Source organism: Apus apus, chromosome 10 (assembly GCF_020740795.1).
Source record: "Apus apus isolate bApuApu2 chromosome 10, bApuApu2.pri.cur, whole genome shotgun sequence".
Taxonomy (NCBI): Eukaryota; Metazoa; Chordata; class Aves; order Apodiformes; family Apodidae; genus Apus; species Apus apus.
Genome location: NC_067291.1, coordinates 2560779 through 2585410, shown reverse-complemented (window position 1 = coordinate 2585410; position 24632 = coordinate 2560779). Strand labels below are relative to the sequence as shown.

At 58.5% G+C, this 24632-nt stretch overlaps 2 protein-coding genes across 2 annotated transcripts; both read left to right on the top strand.

Moving 5' to 3' along the window:
* The first annotated feature begins 206 nt into the window (after positions 1-206).
* On the top strand, positions 207-9277 carry SNUPN (snurportin 1). The gene is made up of 8 exons (XM_051628581.1): positions 207-364; positions 880-1030; positions 1782-1886; positions 1996-2092; positions 2446-2543; positions 2812-2889; positions 4438-4518; positions 8255-9277. Exons 1-8 carry the CDS (start codon positions 213-215, stop codon positions 8570-8572), a joined length of 1080 nt encoding a protein of 359 aa, XP_051484541.1. The 5' UTR covers positions 207-212; the 3' UTR covers positions 8573-9277.
* A 2350-nt stretch (positions 9278-11627) lies between these two features.
* Positions 11628-23213, top strand: PTPN9 (protein tyrosine phosphatase non-receptor type 9). Its single transcript, XM_051628582.1, has 13 exons — positions 11628-12010; positions 15755-15898; positions 16815-16904; positions 17035-17159; positions 17902-18007; positions 18615-18725; positions 19440-19768; positions 20162-20255; positions 20386-20455; positions 20821-20899; positions 21115-21265; positions 21370-21577; positions 21860-23213. Exons 1-13 carry the CDS (start codon positions 11978-11980, stop codon positions 22084-22086), a joined length of 1767 nt encoding a protein of 588 aa, XP_051484542.1. The 5' UTR covers positions 11628-11977; the 3' UTR covers positions 22087-23213.
* Positions 23214-24632: the final 1419 nt, after the last annotated feature.

Genomic DNA, 24632 nt, shown 5'->3' with positions numbered 1-24632 from the left:
CCAAATGTCCCCTCCATCCCTCCCCGCGCTGTCCTCCATCTCCCTACCCCCACTGTCCCCGCCCGCTTCCCGGGCTCCCGCCAGGAGGGGAAACTGAGTCACGGCGTGTGGCGGGGGGGGGGGGTGTGTGTGTCACGGATCCTCCGCGCCGCCAGGGGGCGCTGCGCGCAGAGGCCCCGCCCCGGAAGCGCGGCGGGCGGGCGGGCGTTGCCATGGAGGAGCTGAGCGCGGCGCTGGCGGGCGGGCTGGGCCTGGCAGCGCCCAACAGCACGGCCGCCCCGCACCCCCGCCTGGCCGCCTACAAACCCCGCCGAGGCCCCGGGCAGGCAGAGCGCCGAGAGCGCCTTCTCCGCCTCCAGAGAGAGTGAGCGACTTTCGCCGGGCTTGGGGATGGGGAAGGCCCCGTCGTCGTGGGGGCGCCGCTGGGGTGGGCAGGCCCGTGCTAGGCCTTGGGTCTGTGGGGGTGGGTGTGAGGGGCCCTGGGGGTGTAGGGGGCGTTGGGCTGTGTGTGGGGGACCTTGGGTGTGCAGGGGTGTGAGGGTCTTGGGGGTTCTGGGGTTGTAGGGGACTCTGTGGGTGTGGGGGGGCCTGGGCTGTGTGGCAGGCCCTGGGTGTGGGGGAGTGTGAGGGTCTGGGGTGTCATGGGCTGCGTGAGGGTTTCGGGTGCCCTGGGGCTGTGGGGGGGCTGTAGGGGACCCTGGGCTGTGTGTGGGGACCTTGGGTGTGGAGGGGTGTGAGCGTATGGGGGGGCCCTGGGCTGTGTGGTGGGCCCTGGGTGTGTAGGGTTGTGAGGGTCTGGGGGTCCCTGGGCTGTGGGGAGCAGGGGGTGGTGGCCTGCCAGGCACAAGAGAGCAAGACAGGCTGGTTCCTCCACCCCAGGAAGCGGCTGGACTACGTGAACCATGCCAGGAGGCTGGCAGAGGATGACTGGACAGGGGCAGAGAGCGAGGGTGAGGAGAAGGAAGAGGCAGAGGAAGAGGAGATGGAGGTGGATGCTGGCAAGAAGCTGCCCAAGCGCTACGCCAATCAGGTGAGGAGCTGCTGGGCAGGGTGAGGGCCACGGGGTGGGCAGGCTGGGCATAGTGAGTGGCCATGGGGCTGGGAATAACATGTCCTGCCTGGGAATAACATGTCCTGCCTGGGTTGGTGCTCAGTGAGGGCCATGCCTCAGTTCTCTCACCCTCAGACATGCTGTGCTCAAATGGAGGAAAGGTAGAGATGGGTTTCCTGGGTGCTTGTTGGGAGGCAGCATTTGTGCAGCACTCAAGTTACTCAGGTTTCCATCTCTCCCCGTGTTTGGGACACTGGGAAGGAAGGGAAACCTTCAGCCTGATGGGTTTTAGCAGCCTTGGCTGCCACCTTGGGCCTAAAAGACACACAGGTGGTTGCAGCCAGGCAACCTCTGAAGAGGTCAACTTCTCTGAGCTCTCTGCTCCTAATATGTAGGGCTCTCTAAGCTCTGCCATGTATTTACAAACAAAGTGCTCAAGTGAGGCTGTTGTGGGGACCAGGGTGCCCAAGCCGGGACTGGGAGCCCTGTGCTGTGCTCTGAAGCTTAGTCAGCAGCTGGGAAGCAAGAGAAAGACCTGGGGGGAGAGTCTGTTGTGCAGGTTGGTCTGAGGGAGGAGGGAAATGCAAGCTGCAATGCAAGCTGCCTCTGAAGGGTCCAGTGTAGCAGGAGAAGCCAAGGCAACACCTTCTTGCTGGGACTTTTCTGTAACTTCCAGGGAGTTGTGCCTGACTGCTTTGTTGGGGTTTTTTTTTTCTGGATTTCTCCCTAGCTGATGCTGTCTGAGTGGCTGGTGGATGTCCCCTTGGATCTGGAGCAGGAGTGGGTCGTCGTGGTGTGTCCTGTTGGAAAAAGGGCCCTCGTGGTGGCGTCCAAGGTAGGTGGCAGTGCTGGAGGGTGTCTCACCTCCTGCTGAAGGACCTGTCTCCTAAGCCTGGCCTGTGTGTTGTGCTTGACTTGTCTTGTTTCCCCCTGTCCTTGTGCAGGGCACAACAGCAGCTTACACCAAGAGTGGCTTCTGTGTCAACAGGTTCCCCTCCCTGCTGCCGGGGGGGAACCGGCACAACTCGGCAGGCGAGAAAGGTAGGGGGCTGGGGAGGGATTTGGGATGGAGAGAGGGGAACCTCCTGCTGCTCCCTCAGCTCCTGGGTCCTTTGCTGCTGCTGGCAGCAGGCACTTTGCCTGCCCTGAGCAGGGATTGTGTCTGCCAGGTGGCATGCTCTTGAAACCTGCCTTTGCTGTGCCTCTGCAGCCTCGTTGGGCTCCAGGCTGAAGGTCTTTTGTGGTTGCAGCTCCTGTTAGGAGCAGGGGATGCCTCTGCACCTCTCAGCCCTGCATCAGGGCAGGCTTAAGGCAGGAGAGGTTGGGTCTGGTGTTGGGCTGTTGGGTTGGGTGGTCTCTGGAGCATGGCTGGAGCTCCCTGTTTCTGTGTGCAGTGTACTGCATCTTAGACTGCATCTACAATGAGGCAAAGCAGACCTACTACATCCTGGATGTGATGTGCTGGAGAGGACACCCTGTTTATGACTGCCAGGTACTGCATCTCCCCCTCTGCCCTCCCTCCCTTTTGTTCCTGCTCCATCAGCTGCTCTGTAGCCACCACAGGACACAGCCCACCATGCTCCAGGGTGGGCATTTCATCTCATGGGCTGCTGGAATAACTGGGTGCATCTTTTGGAGGGAAGTAGCAGAGCTGGGGGTGCTGGCTGGTTGAGGCTGAGCTTGTGAATCTCCCAGAGGGATGGAGACACTCAGCAGGAGATGAGGGGTGGGGTCATTCAGTTTTCTGCCTCCTTTCACAGACTGACTTCAGGTTCTTCTGGCTCTCCTCAAAGATCCAAGAAGAGGAAGGGCTGGGAGAGAAAAGCAGAATTAACCCAGTAAGTTCTTTTGTAACGGGAGGAGGATGGGGGGAAGCTCTCCTGTTCAGCAAGCTTCAGCACTTCCTTTCACAAGCTTTTTTTCTTTCACTACCCCCCCAGATGAGGCTTCAGAGTGTACTCCTGATGAAATGGGATTCCATGATCAGGATATAAATAGAACCACAGAGATTTGCAAACGAGTGTGGATGGGTTATTGGGTGGTGGTTTTTTTTCCCAGGCAAAGTGCTTAGAGAGATCAGACTGCAGGCTATCAGCTAACTTCCATGCTGCTTTTAGCTTTCCCTTGAAACAGAATGGAAAACCAGTGTGGTTTCTCCAGGTGTAGTGCTGGTCAGCAGCCTGACCACACTGGGAATGGTTCCTGTGGGCTGGCAAGGCTGGGGCAAAGGCTGGCAAAGCTCTAGCCCACCCTCCTGCCTAACCTAGTCACTGAAGTTGTCAGGCTGGTTACAGGTTTGCCACCCTGAGTCCCTGCTGAGCAAAGATAAAACTTGGGAGACATCCACATGGAGGTCAGCCCTAGGAGCTTGGAAGGTGATTTTTGGGGATGGATGTAAGAGATTGGGCAGCCTGGCTCCTGGAGCAGTGTGTGTGCTGAGGCAGAGCCAAGCTGAGCAGTTCAATAAGTGGGGATAACGGCTCCACTGCCAGCAGCAGAGCAGTGTGTTTGAAGAGCATCCTGTGGGAATATCCAGAAGACAACTACTGAAGGAGGGGAGGGGTTCAGCTTCCATTTACTTGGTGAAAAGATGTGCTAGGCTGAGCCAGCAGCCTGGAGCAGACATCTGTCTGCTTTGCATCCTGCCTGGAGGTCGGTGCTTTCTGTTTAGGTGAAAAGAGCATCTCGGGGCTCAGCTCTCCTGAAAAGTCCTTCCTGAAGTCTCAGCTGCTTGGAGAAAAGGTCTCAGGAGTGTGTGGGAGCTGTGTGCTGAGTCTCTGCCATCCACAGCTCTTGTGAAATGGCTGTGGAGAGGGGATCATTTGGAACTGAGATGTCATTCTGGTGATTTCTGTAGGTTTTCATGAGGGCACTCGTGGTTGCTCTAGGGGGATCTGATGGTCAGCTTGGTCCTGTCATTTTCTTTAGGCCCAGGGTTTGCTTAGGAGTTGGTGTTCTGAATGGGCTGTCCTGTAGTGGTCACAGAGATCAGTTGCCATGGAAAGAGTAAGGAATTGAGGATACCTGTCATGTTCCCTGTGACTTTATCAGCCAGTGGTTGTACCTGGGCCATGGAGTTAATGGCCACCAGGACCTGCCTTTCAGGAGCTGGTCTGATTCTCTTCTGAAGCTGTTTTTGCTTTTGGGCTCCCAGCACCCTGTGGCAGGAAGGCCAGCAGTCCAATGGCCTGCTCCCTGCTTGGGATCTCCTCTCCCCTCAGGTGACTTCCTCTGAGCCTGTCCCTCACCCTGTCTCTCTCCTGCTGGATCTCACACTGGTGAAAGTCCTTTCTCCTTTAGCTGTCTCCACCCCAGGGCTCGATGCAGTGATTTGTTGTGCTTTAGGCTGTGCAGTTGTCTCTTCTAACCCTCTCTTACTCTTCCAGTTCAAATTTGTGAGCCTGCAGAACTTCCCTTGCTCTTCAGACAGCCTGTGTGAGGTGCTGGCCATGGACTTCCCCTTCGAGGTGAGAAACCTGGGACTGTGTCTGGTCTAAAGAAGACCAAGAGGGGATCTTATTCTTACTTACAAATATCTGAAGGGTGGGTGTCAAGAAGGAGGGGACAGTCTCTCTTCAGTGGTGCCCTGTGATAGGATGAGTGGCAATGGGCACAAGCTGGAGCACGTGAAGTTCAAGTTAAACATGATGAAGAACTCCTTTCCTGTGAAGGTGGCAGAGCCCTGGGACAGGCTGCCCAGAGAGGCTGTGGGGTCTCCTTCTCTGGAGACTTCCAAGGCCTGTCTGGGCATGTTTCTGTGGGATCTGCCCTGGGTAATCCTGCTCTGGCAGGGGGTCTGGACTTAATGATCTCCAGAGGTCCCTTCCAACCCCAACTATTCTATGACTGTCTGAAAGAGCCCTCAGGAGGAGGGGATTGGTGCCACCACCCAGATTGCCTCCAGATGCAGCACAGCTTACCACCACCTGGCAGTGTGACTGGCAGCTGACCATTTTAGGGCCAAAGCTGGCACTGCCTGCTGCCCCAGTGGGTTCATGTGGGTGCATCTTCTCTCTGTGGAAGGCACCCAGCTACCTGGTGTCTTGTGGGGAGGAAGGAGAAAATGGTAGGTCTGCTCCTGTGGGGTTCAGGTGTTAGTGATGTGTGCTTGAGATGTCCTGGAGCCAGGGTCAGATGGCTGTAGGGGTTCAGGTGATCTGTCCTGCTACTGGACCTTGCAGAGGGGATAGTGTGAGCTCTGCTTTTGCTGTGGTACAGAACCAGCAGCTCCTGCTGCTCTTGGCTCTCTTGAGGTGGCTGTTCCCCCAGCAAGGGGGGCTGAACAGGACACTTAGTCTGTGCCACTGGCTCTACAAGTCAGTGCTGTGGTGCTGCCCAGGCCTCTCTGCTGGCCTGCAGGAGAGGGGCAGGATGGGCAGCTCAGTGCCACCCAGCCCAGCTCTGGGTGTTTGTGGCCTCTCCTGAAACAGCTCAGGCTGTTTCTGGTGGCTGTCCTGGCTGCCTTGGCACTGAAGCAGAACAGGATGGAGGAGGCAATAGCATTCCAGCAGTGTTAGTGACCAACATCTGGGAGCCAGAAGCTTCTCTGGTGGCTGCAGCCCTTGCTGTGGAGTGTCCAGGCTTAGCCCAAGAGCAGGAACAGCCTCTGCAGAGGTTGTTTGTCCCACTAAGCCAAAAGCCACCTTGGTTTGACTCTGTCTCTTGTGCTCTCCTGGCCCAAGTTAGTGATTAACATAAGTGCAGGTTTAAATTTAAGGGACACTAATTAGGCAGTGAGGGCTGACTCTGCCTTCTGCTTGTCAGAGCCAGGACATCAGGGAGAGTCAAGAGTCCCAGCCTCTGTGGGTCTTGCCAGACCCTGCTCTGAACGTGGATTGGGGAGTGCTGAGCAGGCACCCCAGGGCTCCCACAGCTGGTTGGCTCACTTGCCCAGGCTCCGAGTAGAAAGAGTCATTCCCATTTTTGCTGAGGGAAGCTTCATTCCTTCCTGAGGAGACTGCTCCCAGGAGAAAAGGCTGAGCAGCATTGCCCCACTGTGGTCAAAGCAGAAACATTTCTGGGTTGCAAAACGCTGCCGGGGGGAGGTGGGAGGTGCTCAGGCTCTCCCTGGCAATCCAGCTGTGTTTTGCCCCCCCGGAGTTCTCTGGTCGGTCCATCCCGACAAGGGAAACGTGGTGTCATTTGGCTCCAAGCAGCCGGTAACCTCACGGACACCCCGGTGCCACTTCCAGGGAAGAAGGTGGGTCCCTGGGCGATGGGCCACAAGAGGGAGCCCAAGAAATCCCTTGTCAATCGCTTCCACCCACAGCACATCAAGAAGGAAACTTTGCAGGAGGCAAACCCCGGTGGAATAAGAGGCCTCCTTGTGCCTGGACCCAGCACCTCTGAAAGGATCTCGTGTGTCTGGTGGCAACAGATGTGCTCAGTGCCTTCAGGTCTGGGTCTCCAGAGTAGATCTGTAGCCTTTGAGTTAGGACCTGATCCTCTACATTCAGTGGGAAGTCTTTTTTTTTCCACTGAATTCTGTGGATTTTGGATCAGTTGACAGGTGCTGAATTTGAAGTGGTTTGTGGAGTGGATCTGAAGGGCTACTGCCCTTGCAGATCCAAGGAAGACAAGGTTCAGGTTTCCACGAAGGCAAGGTGAACCAAAGCCTCTGAGGAACCCTGCTGTGAAGGAATGGCCATCATGTTAAGCACCTCGAATCTGAAAAGTCTGAAGTCCTGCCAGGCCAGTTTCTCACCAGGGTTGGTCACTGAGGGACAGTGTCAGCCCCTCCTCTGATGTGGCTGGTATCAGTGCAGTTACTCAGGGTACAGACCTGGCCAACAAATTAAATTAACTGGAAGGAAGATGGGAGTTGCAGTAACTTAGGAGAAATCAGGGGAAGGAAGAACATAACTCTTCACTAGGCTGAACTCCTTTGGATTTTCCAGCTTGGGGAAGATCTTTGGAGCAGTTTGGAAGGCAGAAGCCTTTCCAGACTCTGCTTTTACCAAAACATTCCTGTGGGTGCTGGCAAATCCCTGTTGCTCACCAAGTGCCATGAACCCACAAGAATAGACTGGATGTGCAGGAGCTGTGCTGCAGAATCTTCCCAAGTCTTCCCAGGAGGCAGGGGAAAGGAGAAGCTTTGTACTTTAGATATCCAGAAGGTTACACAAACTCACTGTGATGTTTACTGTTCTGGTTTCATGTTTTCCTAGCGCAGGGAATTCCCCTTTTTCCGGGATTCTTTTGCAAGATCTTAACAGTGACTGAAAATGATGGAGAGAGTAGTGCAAGAAGCTCTGCCCGCTCTGCTGGAAGTTAGGATCCATGGAGTGGAGATGGGAGGTTAGCATCCGTGAAACAGGGATGCATGGATGCTGCTCTTGGCTCAGCATGGCAGCAGCAATCCCCTTGAGCTGTTGGCTCCCTGCCCATATAGATGTTATGCCCTGTATATTCCAGGGGCTGTGGGCTTGGGGAGCAGCCTGGGAGCAGCTCAGCCCGAGGTGGTCTCCTTTTCTCATCTCCTCTGCCCACCCAGCCACTCTTACTCGTAGGCAAATGGCCTTTTAAAGAGCCTGCCAGGCTGAGCCTGGAGGAGAATCACCTCCAGGCATGGTCATCCTGACAGCAGGATCTAACCCAGCATTCCTGGGAAGAGGGGGGTGGCAATCCCAGAGCGTGGCAGCGAAGCAGGGAGCACATCAACCAGCTGCAGCCTTGCAGAGCTTGGGAACAGCAGCACAACAAAGCTGGGGCCTAAACCTTCAAAGTCCAGAGTGCCTTTAACTGTCATTGATTGCGGGAGGAGTTCTCCCTTGGGGAAGATGAAGAATTTCTTAGGCATGAGCCAGCTGAAAGGGCTGCAGCAGCCTTAGGAACCCGGGCTACTTGGCGTCACGCGCCCCGACTAATTACTCTCCAAATGTATTATTGAAAATAACCTTAATCCAGGCAAGCGGCCTTTTCTGTCAGCTGCTTTATTCAGAAACCTGGTGGCTTTTCCACAGAACGGGACGGTCGGTGCCAACAAGGGGCTGGAATTGTTTGATTTTTAAAGCTCCTCCAGGGCAGGAGCTCCGCAGGTTTCTCCTTTCCTTTCCGCTCTTTATTGCACTGCTGGAGGAAAAATGATCCAGCTGGGAGTCCTGGCCTGTCCACGGAGGACGGGGCTGGCAGGTGACACTTTGTCATCCACCTGCAAAAAGCCTCAGCCCTGGCTTTTTCATTCATCTTCTTGCCTCTTTCCAGGTCGATGGACTTCTCTTCTACCACAAGCAAACCCACTACACCCCCGGCAGCACCCCGCTGGTGGGCTGGCTCCGACCTTACATGGTGTCCCAAATCCTGGGGCTGGCTGTACCCACCACCCCCCTCACTGCCAAACCAGACTACGCTGGGCGTCAGCTCCAGCAGATCATTGAGAGCAAGAAGAGTAAAAAGCTGGCAGGGGAAAAGGGTCACCTGGCTGCAAGGAATGGACATTACGAGTTGGAACACTTGTCTACCCCTCAGCCAGGAAACTCTCCAGAGGGCCAGGATGGAGCAGGGAGCCAGATGGAGAGTTAAGCTGCTGGGGAAGGAGAAAGCAAAAGGTTCCCTGCTTCTCACTATCCCTTGTGCTCCCTGAGTAGGGGGGGGGAAAGGTTATCATAGGATTTTTGTTTGAAAGGCACAAAAGTGGAATCTTGTGCTGCTGGATTATTTTTTTTAATTATTTTTGTATTATTGTTCTTGTTTTGGCCAAGGTTTCTGTGAGGCCTTACAGAGGATTGTCTGGTGGTTTGCTGAGGCAGTTGGTGCGTTGGGAAACGAAATGATCTGTCCCCACACTGCAGGGTTCCTGGTTCAGCCCCTGACCCTGCTTCTGTTAAAGCCTCTGGCAAAGCTCCAGTGTAGGAGCAGTGCTCAGACCTCCGAGGTGCAGCTGCTGCTCCTAAACCCAGCCCCGGAAATCAGGGCACTTCAGCCTTTGATCCAGCTGTTTACTGAGGCCTTCTCAATGAAACTTTTGTGGTCAGTCGGCTTCTAGGAACAAAAAAGTTTGCAGCAGGCTGCTGTAAATCCCAGGGCTGGGCTTTCCACACCCACGTGTTGCTGAGAAGAACTGAAATTTCAACGGGCCCTGCCTGTGAGCCCAGCTTTGTGTGGCAGGAGCCTTGGACTCCAGGCTTTTCTCAGTGGGGGGAGGAAGGAACGGTTTAGCTCTGGAAAAAAAAAAAAAGCTAGCTAAGCTTTGATTGTGCCAAATAAAAGGTTTCTCAGAAAGACAAATTCTTGAGCTTCTTCCTGCTACCTAAGGGTGGGTGCGTGCTGTGCCTCCCAAGCAGGGAGGGAAGAATCGGTCGCGGCGTTAACTGGAGCGGAGGAAATGCTGCTGGGGGTCTGGTCCTGCGCGGTCCACCCAGGGGCTTCACCCCCTGTCCCCCGGCCCCAAGCTGCTTTGTGAGCACCCCCTGCTGCCTCTCCCCGCTTTATAGCGGGGGGGGGGAAACGCTCGTACTCACCGTCCCGGGGTTGGTTTCTGGAGGGAGATGAAAAGGGCAGAGCGAGAGCTCCCTGCCCGCGGCAGAGGAGGGGAAATCATCAGGCTGAGCGCGGCGCTGGGGAGTCCTGCCCTCTCTTCAAATGCCCCCAGAGGGAGGAGAGCGCGTATCCAAGAGGAGATAGGAGAGTGGGGATGGCTGCTTGCAGATAGCGGGGGTGCTTGTATCCTGCCCTCACACACACCCCCCTTTCCCCCCCCCCCGAAAAAAACCTCCTTTCTGTGCCAAGCGTGTGGGCTGCGTGTGATCATCTGACTCTGCTGCGGATGATACCAGCAGCAGCAGGAACCATCCGGACTGGGGCTGTGGGAGGGGGCTGGAGGGGGGCAAACCCCAGCCTTCGGATGCAGCTGAGCATGCTGCAGGCTTTTTCAAACAGCTGCTTATTTTATTATTCAGATAGATAGATAGATAGATAGATATGTTTTTAGCATATGAAGCAACTGGCTGCGGGGAAGAGCTGGAGCACCTGGACTGCCTTGTCTGCCCCATCCCACAAAGGCTCTGGGCAGCTCTGGCTGGCAAAGGGACCTCAGGGAGAGCCCTGGCCGGGAAACTGCTTCCAGCCTCCTATCAGTGTAGTTTTCCTTCCGTCAGGCAATTAAACCCGGAGGTGGGCAGCTGGATGGAAGATTTGTTCATCCCTCGGGGCAGAGAAAGCTGCGGCTCAGGTTACCGCCTCCGGCTGCCCTCCAGCAACCTTCCAAGGTCCTCCAGCAACTTTCCAAGGTCCTCCAGGTGAGGGAGGGAGAGAAAATGCAGCCCAAGAGGGGCTGCCTTCAAGCTGCTCACTCCGATCGATGGAGGAGAGCAAGAGGGAAGCAAGCGAAGCTTTCCGCCGGCTGCAGATGATGCCGCATAGTTTCCCTTTTAAAAGCATGAGCTGGGCTGGAGGAGTAAATATTTGCGTTACGATTCCTGTTGGAAACCAAAGGCTGTGTTTGGAGTGAGGGTGTTAAACGGAAGTCACCAGGGCCAGCGCAGTTTGTTGCTGTGACCGTTTTATTTGCTGGGTGCGATCCCACTCCCAGCTGTTCCCTGCCCCGCTCCCAGCTGGAACAGGCAGCAGCTTTGGCGGTGCCTGAGGAGGGGTCACCCTCTTTGGGGGGGCTTAAATTTAGTCTGGGGCTGGAGAGCTGAGCTCAGATGGAGCCTGGGACTCTGGGGGACGGACAGACGGACACAGCCCCGCGTCCAGCTCGGGGCTCAGCCTCTTCCCTCTGCTCTTTCTTCCATTTTCTCCGAGTTAGGTGCAAAGGCTCTGGCTGCGGGCACGTTGCCAGCACAGTCCTCCTCGGCTGAACAAAATGTCCCCCTGTCCCGGGCTTTTGTTTGTTTGTTTGTTTGTGTTTTCTTTTTTTGGCGGGTCCCTGCTCCCCGGGGTCCGGAGGGAGCATCGGGGCTCTCCCATCAGGGTGCCCGACACCTGTGTCCAGCTGGGGAAGGCCGAGGAGGGATTTGTAGAGGAGGGGAGAGCAAGGAAAGGGCTGGAAACGCCGGGCTGGAAGGCAGAGCACACGGGAGGGCGGGGGGGGGGGTGAGGTTCTGCCGTCCCGGGGTCGCTCCTCACACGGTTTGGGGGTACAGCACACAGCCAGGATTGACGGCTTGATTTTAAAAGCCTGATTTTGGACCCCGGCGAAGCTCTACTTGGCGCTGGGCTCTCACGGACGCCTTTGCGGTTCCTCCGGGGTCCCTCGAAAAGCCGGGTGCGAAGGCAGGCACAGCCCCCGGGGGCGGGGGGGGGGGGAAAGGGGGGCTCCGGGCGCTTTTTTTTTCCCAACGCTGCCCCCTTCCTCTCTCCCCTGCAGGCAGCGCCGGGGCGGGGGGGGGCATCACGCAGCGCTGCCCACCCCCCCTGCCCAGCGGTGCCGGGGCGTGTTCCCCAGCCCGGGGGATGCCGGCAGGCAGGGAGGGGCAGAGCTCGGCGGCTCCGCCAGCCCGGCCGCGGCCGCTCCCCCCCTGCCGGGGCCGGCTTCCTGTCCCCCGCCTTCCCCTGGCCGCCCGCCCGCGGGGCCGAGCCGAGGGGAGGGCAGGGGAGGGGGCTACGGGCGCTTCCTGCCGCCGCCCCCGCCGGGGCAGAGCGGGGCGGGGAAGCTCGACCCGGCCCAGCCCAGCCGCGCTTCCCCGGGGCCAGCGAAACTTCCCGGGGGGCTGCCAGATACAGACCTAGACATACATATCTAGATAGATAGATAGATATATAGCATTTTATTTTTATTTCTTTTAACATTTTCGGCACTTTCGGTGGAGACCCCGGCGTGGAGCCGCCCTTGCCGCGGAGCGGGAGGGGTCGGTGCCCTCAGTGCCGCCGGTTTGCCGGGCATGGGCTCCGGGCGAGCTCCCGCTGCCTAGCCCGGGCTCGGCTCGGCCTGGCACAGCCCGGCCCGGCTCGGCTCGGCCCTCCCGGGCAGCGGGGCCGCGCAGCATGGCCGCGGAGCTCAGCGCCGAGGAGGAGCAGGTAGGTCCCTACCGGGCTCCCCTTCCCCGGGCCGGGCTGGGCAGGACCCCGTGCTCTGCCTTCCCTCCCCCCCCCCCCCCCCCATTTTTCGACTACCCCCATTATGCAGCGCATTTTGTTGTGGGTTTTGTGGGGTTTTTTTCCCCCAGCGGGGCAATTCTCCCCTAAGGAAAGCCCTATCTGCAAAGCCCCCCATCCCCGCAGCCCCCCACCCACGCAGGCCCCCACCCACGCCCAGCCCGCACCCCCAAGGCCCTCGCAGGGGCTGTGCCGTGGGTGCCGTGGGGAGCAGCGCTGCTGCAGCCCGGCTTTGGGCTCCCGCACCCCAACCCCGGTGTGTTCCCTCCCCCCCCCCGGGCTCCGGCGGCCGCTGCTGCCCGGTCCCGTCCGCCCCCCCCCTCCCCTCCCCGCTCCCCTTCCCCGTGGGCAGGCTTGGCGTGGGGATGCGTGAGCACACGCTTCCCACGCCCCAGGCCTCCCGTGACGTCCCGGCTTCCTCCGCCGGTCTTTGCGTCACCGCGGGAGGATGTTGCTGGGCTCGGGGAGCCGGTCACCCAGGCGGGTTGCTGAGAGCAGCCTCCGGCTCGTCCCTCCTTCGTTCTCCTCCTCCCCAGGGATGCCCACCTAGGGTTGCGTCGCGCTGGGAAGCGGAGCTGGGCACGCTTTGCCCACGGGCGATGATGCTTTGGGGCTGGCCCAAGGGCAGGGTGTCACCTCGGCCACCCCGCTGGCCTCGGGGGGCTCGCGGTGTGATGGGAAAAGGGACCAGGGGCTCGGGTGCCTGGTTGGTTGGTCGGTCTTCTTTTTTAGAACGTCCTTCATTTCCACGGGGAGGCTTAGGAGGGTTGGTACAGAGCCCTTAGGGTCCCAGATCCCCCGTGCGCCCCACAGGGAGCGCTCGCCTGGAGGTGGAGGAGTCTGACCCACAGCCCGGGCTGGTGCAGGGGAGAGGCAGCACTCCCAGCTTTCTCCTCCACCACACCTCCCTCTTATCAGCGCCGCTCCTACCTCCCGGGTCATAAAATCTCCAGGAGCCAGGGGGTGTTTGTGGCCCCTGTCCCCACAGGTGGTTTGTGTTTCCCCCTGTGGCACAGGGGAGGTAAAGCTTCTGGCAGACAGGGTTTTAGCAGACCCTGCTTGTGGCAGGGAGGGGGGGGCTTGCCTTGCCGTGGCTGGGCTCCCCAGTCCTGGGAGGGGGAATCCGAGGTGGTTGGTCCATGTGGGAATCTTGTCTGGAGAAGGTAAGGGACACTTGCAATCATGGCTCCAGGTTTGGATCATCAGGCTGGGGTGGGGGAAGGCTGCCCTTGGTGCTGCCCTCCGTAGCTTGGCAGCCAAAATCGTGGAAGTTTCTTGCTTGTCGTGGGTAAGAAGTGCTGGTTGGAGCTGGGATGTCCCCCTCAGGACAGTCAGGGTTTGCTCTTCTTGCTCTGCTCTCCCCCATTACTGACAGCAAGCCAGGGGGGGGATTTGCCCCTCTTCTCTCTCTGGCAGTCTCGGGATGTCTCCTGCTCCGTAGGATCTCTGCAGTTCCCTCCCCAGCCTGTCCCAGAGGGACCAGAGAAGCCGATTTTCCTCGGAGGTTTTTCAGCCCAGCTCCAATTCTCACAGGACACGTTTCCCCCTCTGGGCTGAAGAAGGAGGCTGGGTTTGCTGCTTGTGCAGCCCAGAGGAGGAGGGCTTTGAAGAGCCCCTGTGTCCCTGCGGTGGTGGCTTTGTCACCACCCTGCCCTGGCGCAGTGAGGCTGGGACCTCGGTGACGCCAGCGCTCCAAAGACCAGCATTGTTCCAGGCCCTCTCGCTTGCGGCGCTGCCACCGCTCGCAGGAACGGGGCTTCTCCTCGTGCCTCCGGGGCATGGGCTTCGTTTCCAGCCTCTGGAGTGATCCCTGGGGATAAACCCGTATAGGATTGAGGCCAGAAACGACGGTGAGACCTGGTGGAGCGTGCGAGGGGGCGCAGAGCTGTGGCTGGTAGCGTTGGTCAGTTTGGCAACTTCTGGCTCCTCTGCTGTTGGATGTCAGCACTGGTAAGTTAGGGATTTCATTTTGCTCCTGGAGGAAGCAGGAGGAAGCTGGAATTCCTGGCTGAGCTGCCCTGTTCTCGTGGGTCTTTCCCGTGGCATCGTGTCCCTCACGATAGGTAGTGGAAGTGGGTGGAAAACACACGTGGATGTGAGTGTAGCGTGAAGGCTGGAGGTGGTTTCCGTGTTGCCCTGTTTATTTTTCCATCCCTGTTCAACAGAGGAGGAATCATGAGAAATTTGGGCCATGAAAGAGTTGCTTTTGTTTTGGGAAAGTGGAGGCTGTTGGAGACGAAGCCATGGGGATAAAGGCATCCCGTGAGTACAGCTCCCAGGAAAAGCTGCAGCCAGCAGGGAGGTGGGGATGTGAGGCTGGGGGGTGTATCCCACCCCGGCTTCTGTGCTCCCTCTGGACCTGCTCCCCTCCAGTCCCTCGTCCCCAGCATGTGCAGGGATGGGGGGGCCTGCTCGGACTGACCACGGCTCTGCTGGGAGGGCCTGTGAGATGCTTAAAGGGGATTTCTGCGAGGGCTTGGAGCTGGGCTCTCCAAATCTGCTTTCACATTCCTCCTGGCGCTGTTGGTGGCAGCAGATCCAGCCCAGTTCCTTGAGTTGCCCCTGGCTGGTGCTGGCGCAGCCACTCTCTGGGACCAGATACTGAGTCAGGGAAGCTTCTCACTGCCTTGTGCTGGGGGGTGTGGGCTGGCCCTCAGACACTTCCAGCAGCCAGGCCAGCTGGTACCCCTCCCAAAACCACTCTGTGCCATGCCAGGCGGGCTGCCGAGGCGCCCCTGGGACAAGCCAAGCTCCTTCAGCTGGTCCCACGAGAGGGGCTGGTGGCCCCGCCGAGCCTCGCGCCGCAGATAAACCCCAGCCCTTGGCTTCCTCCCTCGGAAGTCATTAATGCCGCCGAGCTCTGCTGGCTGAAGAGCTCCCTGCAGCTCCGCCGCGACATCCAACACCGCCGCCTGCTCGGAAACCAGCCTCTGGTGCTCACCCCCTCCTCCTCCTCCTCCTCCTGCTGTCAGCGCCGTTCTCTGCTCTCCTGAGGGTGGAAAACCCCCATTTGAGGCTGTGCCCGGGGTGGGGCGTTTTGAGGACCTGCTCCGTCCTTGCCTGCAGCCTTTGAGCATGGTGGGACCTTGCTGCCCCTCGAGCTGTCTGTGGGACAGCTGAAAGCAAAGCTGCTTCCAATAGCACAGGCATTCAGAAACCCCCAGCCCACACAGTTTGTAAAAACAGAACATTTTGGGGTTTATTTGCTCACCTTCAGGGCTTTAAGCCTGCCGGGAGCTGGCAGGTTGGCTTTTGTGACTCTTTTTCCAGCAGCACTAGAGTTGAAAAAGTTTCCTCCTTGGTTTCTCAGGTTTTGGGTGTGTGTGGTGCTGGTGCTTTGGGAGGGGAGTGCTGTCAGGTGGGGTGTCCCCAGCATGTTCTGGGACTCTGGGAAGCAGTGGAAGCATCCTGGGATGCTCCTGGACTGAGCCCTTCTTGCCTGGTCCTCTGCAGCCAGGCGAAACTGGCCTCACTGGGTGAACTGGGCCGTGTCCTGTAGTGTCCTTTCTCAGGACTGCTGTGGAGCTTCACCTCGAGGAGCTGCTGGGTTTGCTGAGCCGTGCCCTGCCCGTGCACTGAGGACTGTGGAGCTTCCCCCGCTGTGTCCAGGGATGCTCCTCAGCCACTCCTCCCCATCTCACTGCACACCCCTTGTCTCTCCCGCAGGCAACCAAGCAGTTCCTGGAGGAGATCAACAAGTGGACGGGGCAGTACAATGTGTCCCCGCTCTCCTGGAACGTGGCTGTCAAGTTCCTCATGGCCCGTAAGTTCGATGTCCTGCGGGCCATCGAGCTCTTTCACTCCTACCGGGTAAGTGAGTGGGGCCAGGTCCCCCCCCATCCCTCTGGGAGAGATCTCTGGTCCCAGGGAAGACCCTCCCCTTGCTGGTTTGTTTTGTTTTTTTTCCCTCCACCTCCCTCATGGGTTTTTATCCAGCTGGAAAATCCTTTTTTCAGCCCAGACGAGTCACCATGGAGATCTCACCGACCCAAATCCCACCCCCCTTTGCTGAGAGCAGTGTGTGTGCCCTCCTGGCTGCCTTGGGGTGTCTGCAGAACATCTCCCTCTCTAGAAATGCATATATGCCTGGCCTGGTGTTGCCAAAGCTGCTGCTCCCTGTGCTGCAGCCAGTTGCAAGCCCCTGCTGGAAAATGGGGCCATGGAGCAGAGGTTTCCCCATTGGGGCTTCCCTTGGAGGGCTGGGGCCCCATGGGGACATGAAGATGATGAAAGGGATGATGATGATGAGGAGCAGCTGAGGGAGCTGGGGCTATTTAGTCTGGAGAAAAGGAGGGGAGACCTTATTGGTCTCTACAAGTACCTGAAAGGAGGTTGTGGAGAGGGAAGGGCAGGTCTCTTCTCACAAGTAACAAGCGATAGGATGAGGGGAAACAGCCTCAGGTTGTACCAAGGGAGGTTTAGTCTGGATATTAGGAAAAATTTCTTCACTAAAAGGGTCATCAAGCACTTGGCACTGGCTGCCCAGGGAAGTGGTGGAGTCACCACCCCTGCATATCTTTAAAAGCCACGTAGATACAGTGCTTAGGGGCATGTTTTAGCAGTGGGCTTGGTAGAGTTGGGTTAACGGCTGGACTTGATGATCTTCAAGGTCTTTTCCAACCAAAACGTTTTTATGATTCTACTCTATGATACTCCTCGGGGACATGATGGTGGGTGGAGGGCTGGGGTGCCCATGCTGGCCGTCCCACCAGCTCCCTGTCCACAGGAGACACGGCTGAAGGAGGGCATTGTGAAGCTGAAGCCTCACGAGGAGCCGCTGCGCTCGGAGCTGCTCAGTGGCAAGTTCACCATTCTGGTAGGTGTGGGGTGGGGATGTGTGAGTGTGTGTGTGTCCCTGGGTTATCCCAACCAGGTGGCTTGTCCCAGCTCTGCTCTGGGTGGGTGTTGTCAGGGGTCATGGGAACCTGACCCTGTTTTCTCACCAGAGTGTGCGGGACCCCTCAGGAGCCTCCATTGCCCTCTTCACAGCCAAGCTGCATCACCCCAGCAAGAGTGTGCAGCACGTGGTGCTCCAGGCCCTCTTCTACCTGCTGGACCGAGCGGTGGAGAGGTGAGCCTGCCTCTGCTGAGGTACCCTGTCCTACAGCACTGGGTCCCCCAGGCTGCCCCTTCCCTCTCCCAGGGATGAGGGGACATGTTGCTGCCTGCTGAGGTTTTGGTGAAATCCCTCTGAAAAGCTTCACAGGAAAATGTGAATTCCTGGAGGTGAAATTGTGACAGGGTCTGTCTGTGTGCCCCCCCTGGTGTCCTCTCTCAAGTTAGGGGAGAGCAGGGATCACAGCTCCCTGAGGCTTGAAACTCCCTGTCTTCTCCTGGTGGGAACTGGAGCCAGTTGTCCCCGTGGAGCTGTTCTCAGCAGGGGAAACAAATCCCCTGAGCCCTGGACTGGGCTCTTCACAGCCTTTCCCTGACCATGGCCTGGTTTCAGTTTAGCAAAGCCCCTGATCCCTGCAGGCTTCAGCTGGGGAGGAGGCAGGAGTAACCTGCCAGAAATACAAAGCTAGGACCTCCCATCCATCCTGCTGGGCTCTTTCCGTCTCCAAACCCACCCGTTGCAGGTGGTGCAGCTGAGGCAGGATCAAGACACGAGCCAGGCTTCAATAAGGGTTGTAGGGAGAGGTGGTGGAGCAGCTGGGAAATGCAGCAGCGAGCTTTGGGTCCATGAGTCCTTCTGGAAGCACAGGAGGGGGTTTTTTGTGGGATCAGCAAGCTGAGCGTGGGGCAGGTCTGCTCCTCCAGGAGCTGAGGCGTTGGATGTTGCACAGGGTTGATGTTGCTCTTTTCCCTCTCAGCTTCGAAACCCAGAGGAATGGGCTGGTGTTCATCTACGACATGGCAGGCTCCCAGTACACCAACTTCGAGCTGGACCTCAGCAAGAAGATCCTCAACCTGTTGAAGGTAACAGCTGGGGGTGACCTGGTGCCCGGGTGTGTCACACAGGCCACTCACTCACCAACTCCATGAAATCCTATGGTTTTGTGTGGAATTTTTCACACCAGACCATGCTGACCACGTCTCAGCCAAGGGCCCTGGGATGGTGTTGGGAGCTGTGCTGTCCCATGGGTGGGAGGGGATCAGCTGTCCCCATCCCCATCCCAGATTCCTTTGACAGCTGCTGGGAAAACAGATGCAAATTGTTGTGTGGTTTTTTTTTTTTAAAATCGTGCTGGCATTTGGTGCCTCCTCCCTTCCCTAGAAAAAAGAAATACCAGTAAATATTGGGCAGGGTGTGTTCTCTGCTCAAATCCCAGCTCCCAGGCTTCACCTCTCCCCCGCAGAGCCAAACCCTCTGCCTGCCTAATTCCAAGGAAGTAATTTGTTTCCATATTGGAGTATAAAAAGGCAGTGTGGCTGTGTGAGAGGCACACTTTGGATGTGGCATTGCCACCTCGGGGTCCCTTTGCTGGTTGTCACCTCTGCTGGGACGTGTCCCCCTGCTCCAGCAGAGGCGTTGGTTCCCCCCTCCCCTCCCCGGGAGCATGGATCTGACTCCTCCTTCCCACAGGGTGCTTTCCCAGCTCGGCTCAAGAAGGTTTTCATCGTGGGAGCACCCATGTGGTTTCGTGTGCCCTACTCCATCATCAGCCTGCTGCTGAAGGAGAAGCTGCGGGAGAGGGTGAGCACGGGTGCCCCCCGGCACGGGACCCTCAGCAGGGAGGGCTGGGGGGGCTGTTTTCCCTCTGGGGCGGGATGGTGGAGGCAGCTTGTGCCCCTCAGCCCCAGCTGCTGGAAGCTGCTGAGTCCAAATCCTTGGGAATTCCAGGGCTTTCTCAGCCTGCTGCAGAGAGGTCGACCCATTTTGGTATTTCCATCTTAAACCCCTTCTGAAATCCCCTTCCTCTGCGGCGAGGCTGTCAGCAGCAGCAAGTGGAGGTGATGGTAGATGATTCAAGGGAGTGGAAACCTCTGCTGAGCAGGCAGGAGAGAAAGGAAACTCAAATCCCTCTGCTCAGGCCCTGTCTGACAAAGCCCAAAATACCTAAACCAGTGTGCTCAGCACCAGCAGTGCTGCTGGCAGAGCCCTTTTCCAGCCCCACGTCTCCCTGGCCTGGACTTTGTCCCTTTGCTGTTGATAGGATCTTGGAGCCACTTGCAAATTTAGAGCTGGGTGTTGATGTGGGCTGCTGTGGGGTTCGTGTTGGGGGCAGCCCCTGCCCCACCGTTCTCCTCAGTGCCCTCCCAGGGCAGGGAGAACACCCCAGTGCTGTTGGAGGAAAACTCCAGGCTCCATCAGGACTATGCCAGGCTGTTGGCATCCCTGTCCCCATCCCAAGCAAACCCTCTCCATCCTTCTGGGAAGTCACCTCTGCACTTCCTCTACCTCCTGCAGGTGCAGATGGTGAAGATGTCAGAGCTGAAGGAGCACCTGCCCCGGGAGTGCCTCCCTGAGTACCTGGGGGGGTCCCTCAAACTGGACCCTCTGAGCTGGAACTGCCGGTTCCTGCCGCAGCAGAATGGGCACCCTGACCCCCTGGATGAGCTCATCCTGGTGCCACTGGTGGCTCCCAAAGATAACGGCTCTGTCCACGTCCCCGGGCCCAAGTCTGTCACCCTCCAGGAGCTGCTGGATCACATCAGCCACAAGCAGAAACGGGGCATCTACGAAGAGTACGAAGATATTCGGCGCAGGAGCCCGCCTGGCACCTTTGTCTGCTCTTTGTGAGTCAGGGGGAAGGAGCTGGGTGTGGGTGAGGGTCCCTCTCTTGCCCCAAAAAAGCGGGGATCCCCCTCTCCCCCTGCTTCTGCTGCTGGGTGGTGGCCCACCTGCCACCTTGGGGTGTGGTGCTTTGGGTTAGCGATGGAGACCCCCAGCCCAGCGATGCTGCCAACCCGCTTTGCAACTCCTGCAGCCCCCGGGGGGGCTGAGGGAGCTGAGGAGGGGACAGTGGGGACAAGGACCTGGCTGAGACTCGCTTCCCGAGGCTTTGGCCAGGTGATGGCAGCAGAGCCCAGGCTACGGGCGCCAGAGTCTTGTGCAGAGGAGGAGGAGGAATGCTGCCTTTTCGTCCCCGCCTGGAAAACATCCCAACTTCCTTCTCCCCTGCCTCTCAGGGCACCCTACAACCAGGAGAAGAACCGGTACGGGGACGTGCCCTGCCTGGACCAGACCCGTGTCAAGCTGGCAAAGCCATACAGCCGCCCGGAGGTGAGCCAGTCCGGGGTGGAAACTGGGGGTCCCTTTGTGTGTGTGTGTGTGTGGGGGGAGGGACACACACTGTGGCCATCCTAGCCAGGGGGTCCAGAGAGCTCAGGCTGTGCCTGCTTCCCCCCCACAGCTGACTGACTACATCAACGCCAGCTTCATGGATGGCTACAAGCAGAGGAACGCCTACATCGGGACTCAGGGTACGGCCCCAGCCTCCAAGGGGGCTTTTTTTTTGCTCCTGATGCATAAGGGGGCTTCATCTCCCTGCATCAACCACTGGCTGCAGGGGGGAATAACCCGGAAGGAGGGCACTGCCTAGCAAGTCCCACTCCTCTCTGGGAGTGTTGGCTCCCCTCCCAGTTGCCAGCCAGGGGGGACCAGTGCTTCTCCTGGAAGAGGGCAATTGGTGGCAGCTCCACGTGGGGCTGGTGGCCCCTCATTGGGGTCGGTCCCCACAGGAAGGGGCTGTGACCTGCCCCCAGGGAGGCTGGAGGAGGCTGCTGGCCCCAGGGGCTTTTATCCAAACCCATCAGGTTTTGGGCTGATGTGCAGGATGTCCCCGCAGGGCCTCTGGAAAACACCTACGGTGACTTCTGGCGTATGGTGTGGGAGCAAAACGTCCTGGTGATCGTGATGACAACGCGGTGAGTGCCCAGGAGCAGGGCACAGCCCTGTTTTCCCTTACAAAACGTTGGATGAGCAGCACTGCAGTGACCCTGCAGCCACGGTGCCAGCCAGAGCCCGTGGGGTGGGAACACCAAGTCAGGGACAGGCTGTTTGTCCCTGTGGGATCCCCAAGGGACCAAGGGCAGGTGGCACAGGCCTTGTCATCACCAGCTTGTCCTTCTCCTGCTGCCAGGTTGGAGGAGGGTGGCAGGAGAAAGTGCGGCCAGTACTGGCCTCTGGAGAAGGATTTCCAGGTGTGCTTTGGGGCCCTGACCATCACCAACCTGGGCGTGGAGAACCTCAACCATTACAAGAAAACCATCCTGGAGATCCACAGCTCGGAGGTGTGTGGGTGTCGGAGCCTGGTAGAGGATGGCACGGGGGTGAGACCCTCTGTGGCCAGGAGCAGAGGAGGGGAGAGGGTCTAACTCCCCTGCTTTCCCCCCAGACCAGGGAGCGGCGGCTGGTGTCCCACTTCCAGTACCTGAGCTGGCCAGACTACGGTGTCCCCTCCTCTGCAGCCACCCTCATCGACTTTCTGGGGGCTGTGAAGCAGCAGCAGAGGGTGGCAGTCAGTGCCCTGGGCCCCCGCTTCAAGGGTCACCCCGGGGGCCCCCCAGTCGTGGTGCACTGCAGCGCTGGCATCGGCAGGACAGGTAAGGGGGTAGATCTGGGTGCTCGTGGTGGTGGCAGGGCAGGGCACTGCCATCCCGGGGACCCGGCTTGTGTGTGTGTTTGCAGGCTGCTTGACCAGGCACACGCATCCCTAAGACTTTCCTACACCCTGGGGCATCCCTGCCTTGCTTCTCCTGATGCCCACGGTCTGGTGGGGGATGTTCTGGGAGGGGCTGAGGACCACCACTGCCCCTCCCCGCTTCCCCCGAGACGCAGCCGTAGCTCTTTGGTGGCTGAGGCTGTTCCCCATCCTCGTCCCCCAGGTACCTTCTGCGCCCTGGACATCTGCCTGTCCCAGCTGCAGGACGTGGGGACGCTGAACATCTACCAGACGGTGCTGCGCATGCGGACCCAGCGCGCCTTCAGCATCCAGACCCCCGAGCAGTATTATTTCTGTTACACCGCCGTCCTGGAGCACGCCCAGCGCCAGGGCCTGCTGCTCGCCAACCACAGCCGGGCCGCCCAGGAGAGGAGCTCGCTGGGACCCTGAGACCTGCTGCCTCCCTACTGGGAACCCCCTTCCCAGCTTCCCGGGGCTGCCAGAGCCACCTCCGTGCCTGCCGGGACTCGGGGCTGGAGCTGCCCATCCTCATTTCTGGAACTGTGCCTTATTCCCACCAACCGGCGGCCCTCGCTCCCCCGGGGGTGGAGGACAAAGAGGCCCAGTGCTGGGGGGGGGGGGGTTTGGTTGTTTTGGGGAGGTGATTTTTCTTCTCTTCAAGTCGGGGTGCTTTGTTTTGTTTTTTGGTTTGGTTTAGTTTGGGTTTTTTGGTTTTTTTTGGGGGACCATCTTAAAATGTATCCAGAAGGGGGGCTTTGCAAAGGCCCTAGGGATTGTGTTTCCAGTCATGCCCTGGTCTGGGGCTTTGGAAGAGGCACCTACTTCAGTCTTGCCTGCCCCTCTGCCCGTCTGTCTGTCTGTGTGTATATAATACATCCTCTCTGTGCCCACCCCAGCTGCTCTATAGATACGTATGTACCAGTCCCTTGCAGCAGCTCCTCTGGGTCCCCACTGTCCTGCCATCTCACTGCTGTGATCCTGGGAGCGGTGAGTTTGGTCCTGGCTCTGTCTTGTCTTCTTTCCTCCCTCTTTTTTTTTTTTTTTCCTCCTCCCTCTTCTTGTTCCTCACGGGCAGCATTGGGACCCACTCCTGTGTCTGTCCCACGGGATGGCACAGAGATGTTCGGCAGCATTCCCCCCCTTTTTCCTTATCTTGTCTTCCCCATCCTCATCTCTGGCTGGGAGAGGGCAACTCTGCTCTCAGGAGGAGGATCTGGAGGACTTTGGTTGGGGGGACAAGAAGCTCCCCGTGTCCCCTGCCCCACAGGTGTCACTAGGTACGAGGTGAGGGGGACTGACCAGCACTCCAGGTTGCTCAGCTTTCCCTGCCTGGCAGTGGGAACCTGTAGCCTGGAAAAGTGCTGAGCAAAAAAAGCCCAAACCCTGGGGGGGCAGCAAGCCCACCTGGGGGGGACAGCAGCCCCTGTCCCCTGCCACCGCTCCGGCCCCTGCCCCTCTGTGCTGCCCGGGGAGCTGGGACCAGCAGAGCCTGGGCCTCAGTAACTTTATACTGTAATAAGCTCTTTGAATGTGTATATTCTTATTTTTTTATAATCTTGGGGGGGGGGGGGGTGGGGTGTTGGTTTTTTTTTTTTGTTGTTGTTCTTTTTTTGTATTTAACATTAACTTGGTCCAAGCCAGAGCCAGAAGTATTTGTAAATGTTCCTGTTTTGCTCTCCCTTCAGAGAAACATTTTTGTTGTTGTTACTTTTTTGGGTTTGGTTTTGGTGGGTTTTTTTGTTTGTTTGTTTGTTTGTTTTTATTTGTATCAACAATATAAATGTACTACCGGTGACCAGTCCTCTTTGCTCTGGTGCTGGAGTCGGGCAGGAGAAGAGAGGGAGGGAGTTTAGGGCCCTGCAGTCCCCAAAAGCAAGCTGGCCCCATCCCTGGGGACACAAGGACCTTGCCGCAGCCCCATGGCACTTTGGGGGGGCACCAAACTGCATCTAGGGCTGTGCTGGGGTGGGTAAGACTTGCCCAGGGCTCCTGGGTGAGGACTGGGGGGAGAGAGAACCAGGCTGCAGGCAGCTCCCCTGGGCGGGCAGGATAATGGACACAGAGCCACCCTGCTCTGAGCTCCTGCCTCGACCAGCCCCCAGAGCATCACCCTCCTGCCCTCCTCCAGACTCTTGGGAACCTCTTTGCATTTTGCTGCTGGATTTGGGGGGCGAGGGCATCACTTCTGTGCTGCTGGGTCTGCTCCAAGCGGGTGTGTAAGGCACAAACCCAGGCAGGGTCCTGGGCTGACAGGGGGAGTGCTGCCAGTCCTGGAGCAGCAGCCCCAACCCTGAGGCTTCAGGAGGATGAGGGGGGGGAAAAGAGGCAGCTGGGGCAAATCCAGCCCTTGGGGCAAGGGGAGAGGATGTGTCCCAGAGCAGGGCAGCCGGCCTGCCTGGCTCCTGGGTGAGAGGGAAGAGCAGCATCTGTGTTTGCTCAGCTGGAGCCTGAAAGACCAAGGCAGGGCTTGGAGGGACGGGGTGTGGGGGGGGGATCAGTCCCCATCGGCGACATTCACAGCGGGGAGATCCTGGGATGAAACGAGCTCAGGGGTGAGATCCAAAGCGCTTGGCGGAGGCTGGGAGATAAAAGCCAGGGCAGGGAAACCCCAACGTGGCAAGGCCAGGCCCGTGTCCACCTGTCTCCTTTGGCGTTCCGGGTTTCTTGGCTGCCTCGCTCGTTCCCATCACTTTTTAGCGCCCATGATTTGCCCAGCGCGTTTGGGAAACAGCCTGGATCTACAGCACTTTGTCTCTCAGCCCTGCCGCTTCCCTGCCGCCAGCTTCCCGGGCTCGGGCTCCATCCCGGGGGGCACAGCAGCCCTGAGCAGGTGGAAACATCCCAGGCCAGGGACCTTTTGGGAGCTAAGCCCAGGCAAAGAGGGGTGAGATCCTCCTCTTGCTGTGCCTGCGTGTCCTGGCCTCCTGGGGGTGAGACCTTGAGGGGGGGGCTGGAGCTGAGAAACGCAAAAGGAG

Excerpts from the sequence above, each read along its gene's own strand:
- SNUPN (XM_051628581.1), top strand. The coding sequence starts at position 213 with ATGGAGGAGCTGAGCGCGGCGCTGGCGGGCGGGCTGGGCCTGGCAGCG. Across the intron at positions 2,093-2,445 it reads CAACTCGGCAGGCGAGAAAG|TGTACTGCATCTTAGACTGC; the intron begins GTAGGGGGCTGG and ends TTCTGTGTGCAG. Across the intron at positions 2,890-4,437 it reads AGAAAAGCAGAATTAACCCA|TTCAAATTTGTGAGCCTGCA; the intron begins GTAAGTTCTTTT and ends TTACTCTTCCAG.
- PTPN9 (XM_051628582.1), top strand. The coding sequence starts at position 11,978 with ATGGCCGCGGAGCTCAGCGCCGAGGAGGAGCAG. Across the intron at positions 15,899-16,814 it reads AGCTCTTTCACTCCTACCGG|GAGACACGGCTGAAGGAGGG; the intron begins GTAAGTGAGTGG and ends CCCTGTCCACAG. Across the intron at positions 21,266-21,369 it reads TGGAGATCCACAGCTCGGAG|ACCAGGGAGCGGCGGCTGGT; the intron begins GTGTGTGGGTGT and ends CTTTCCCCCCAG.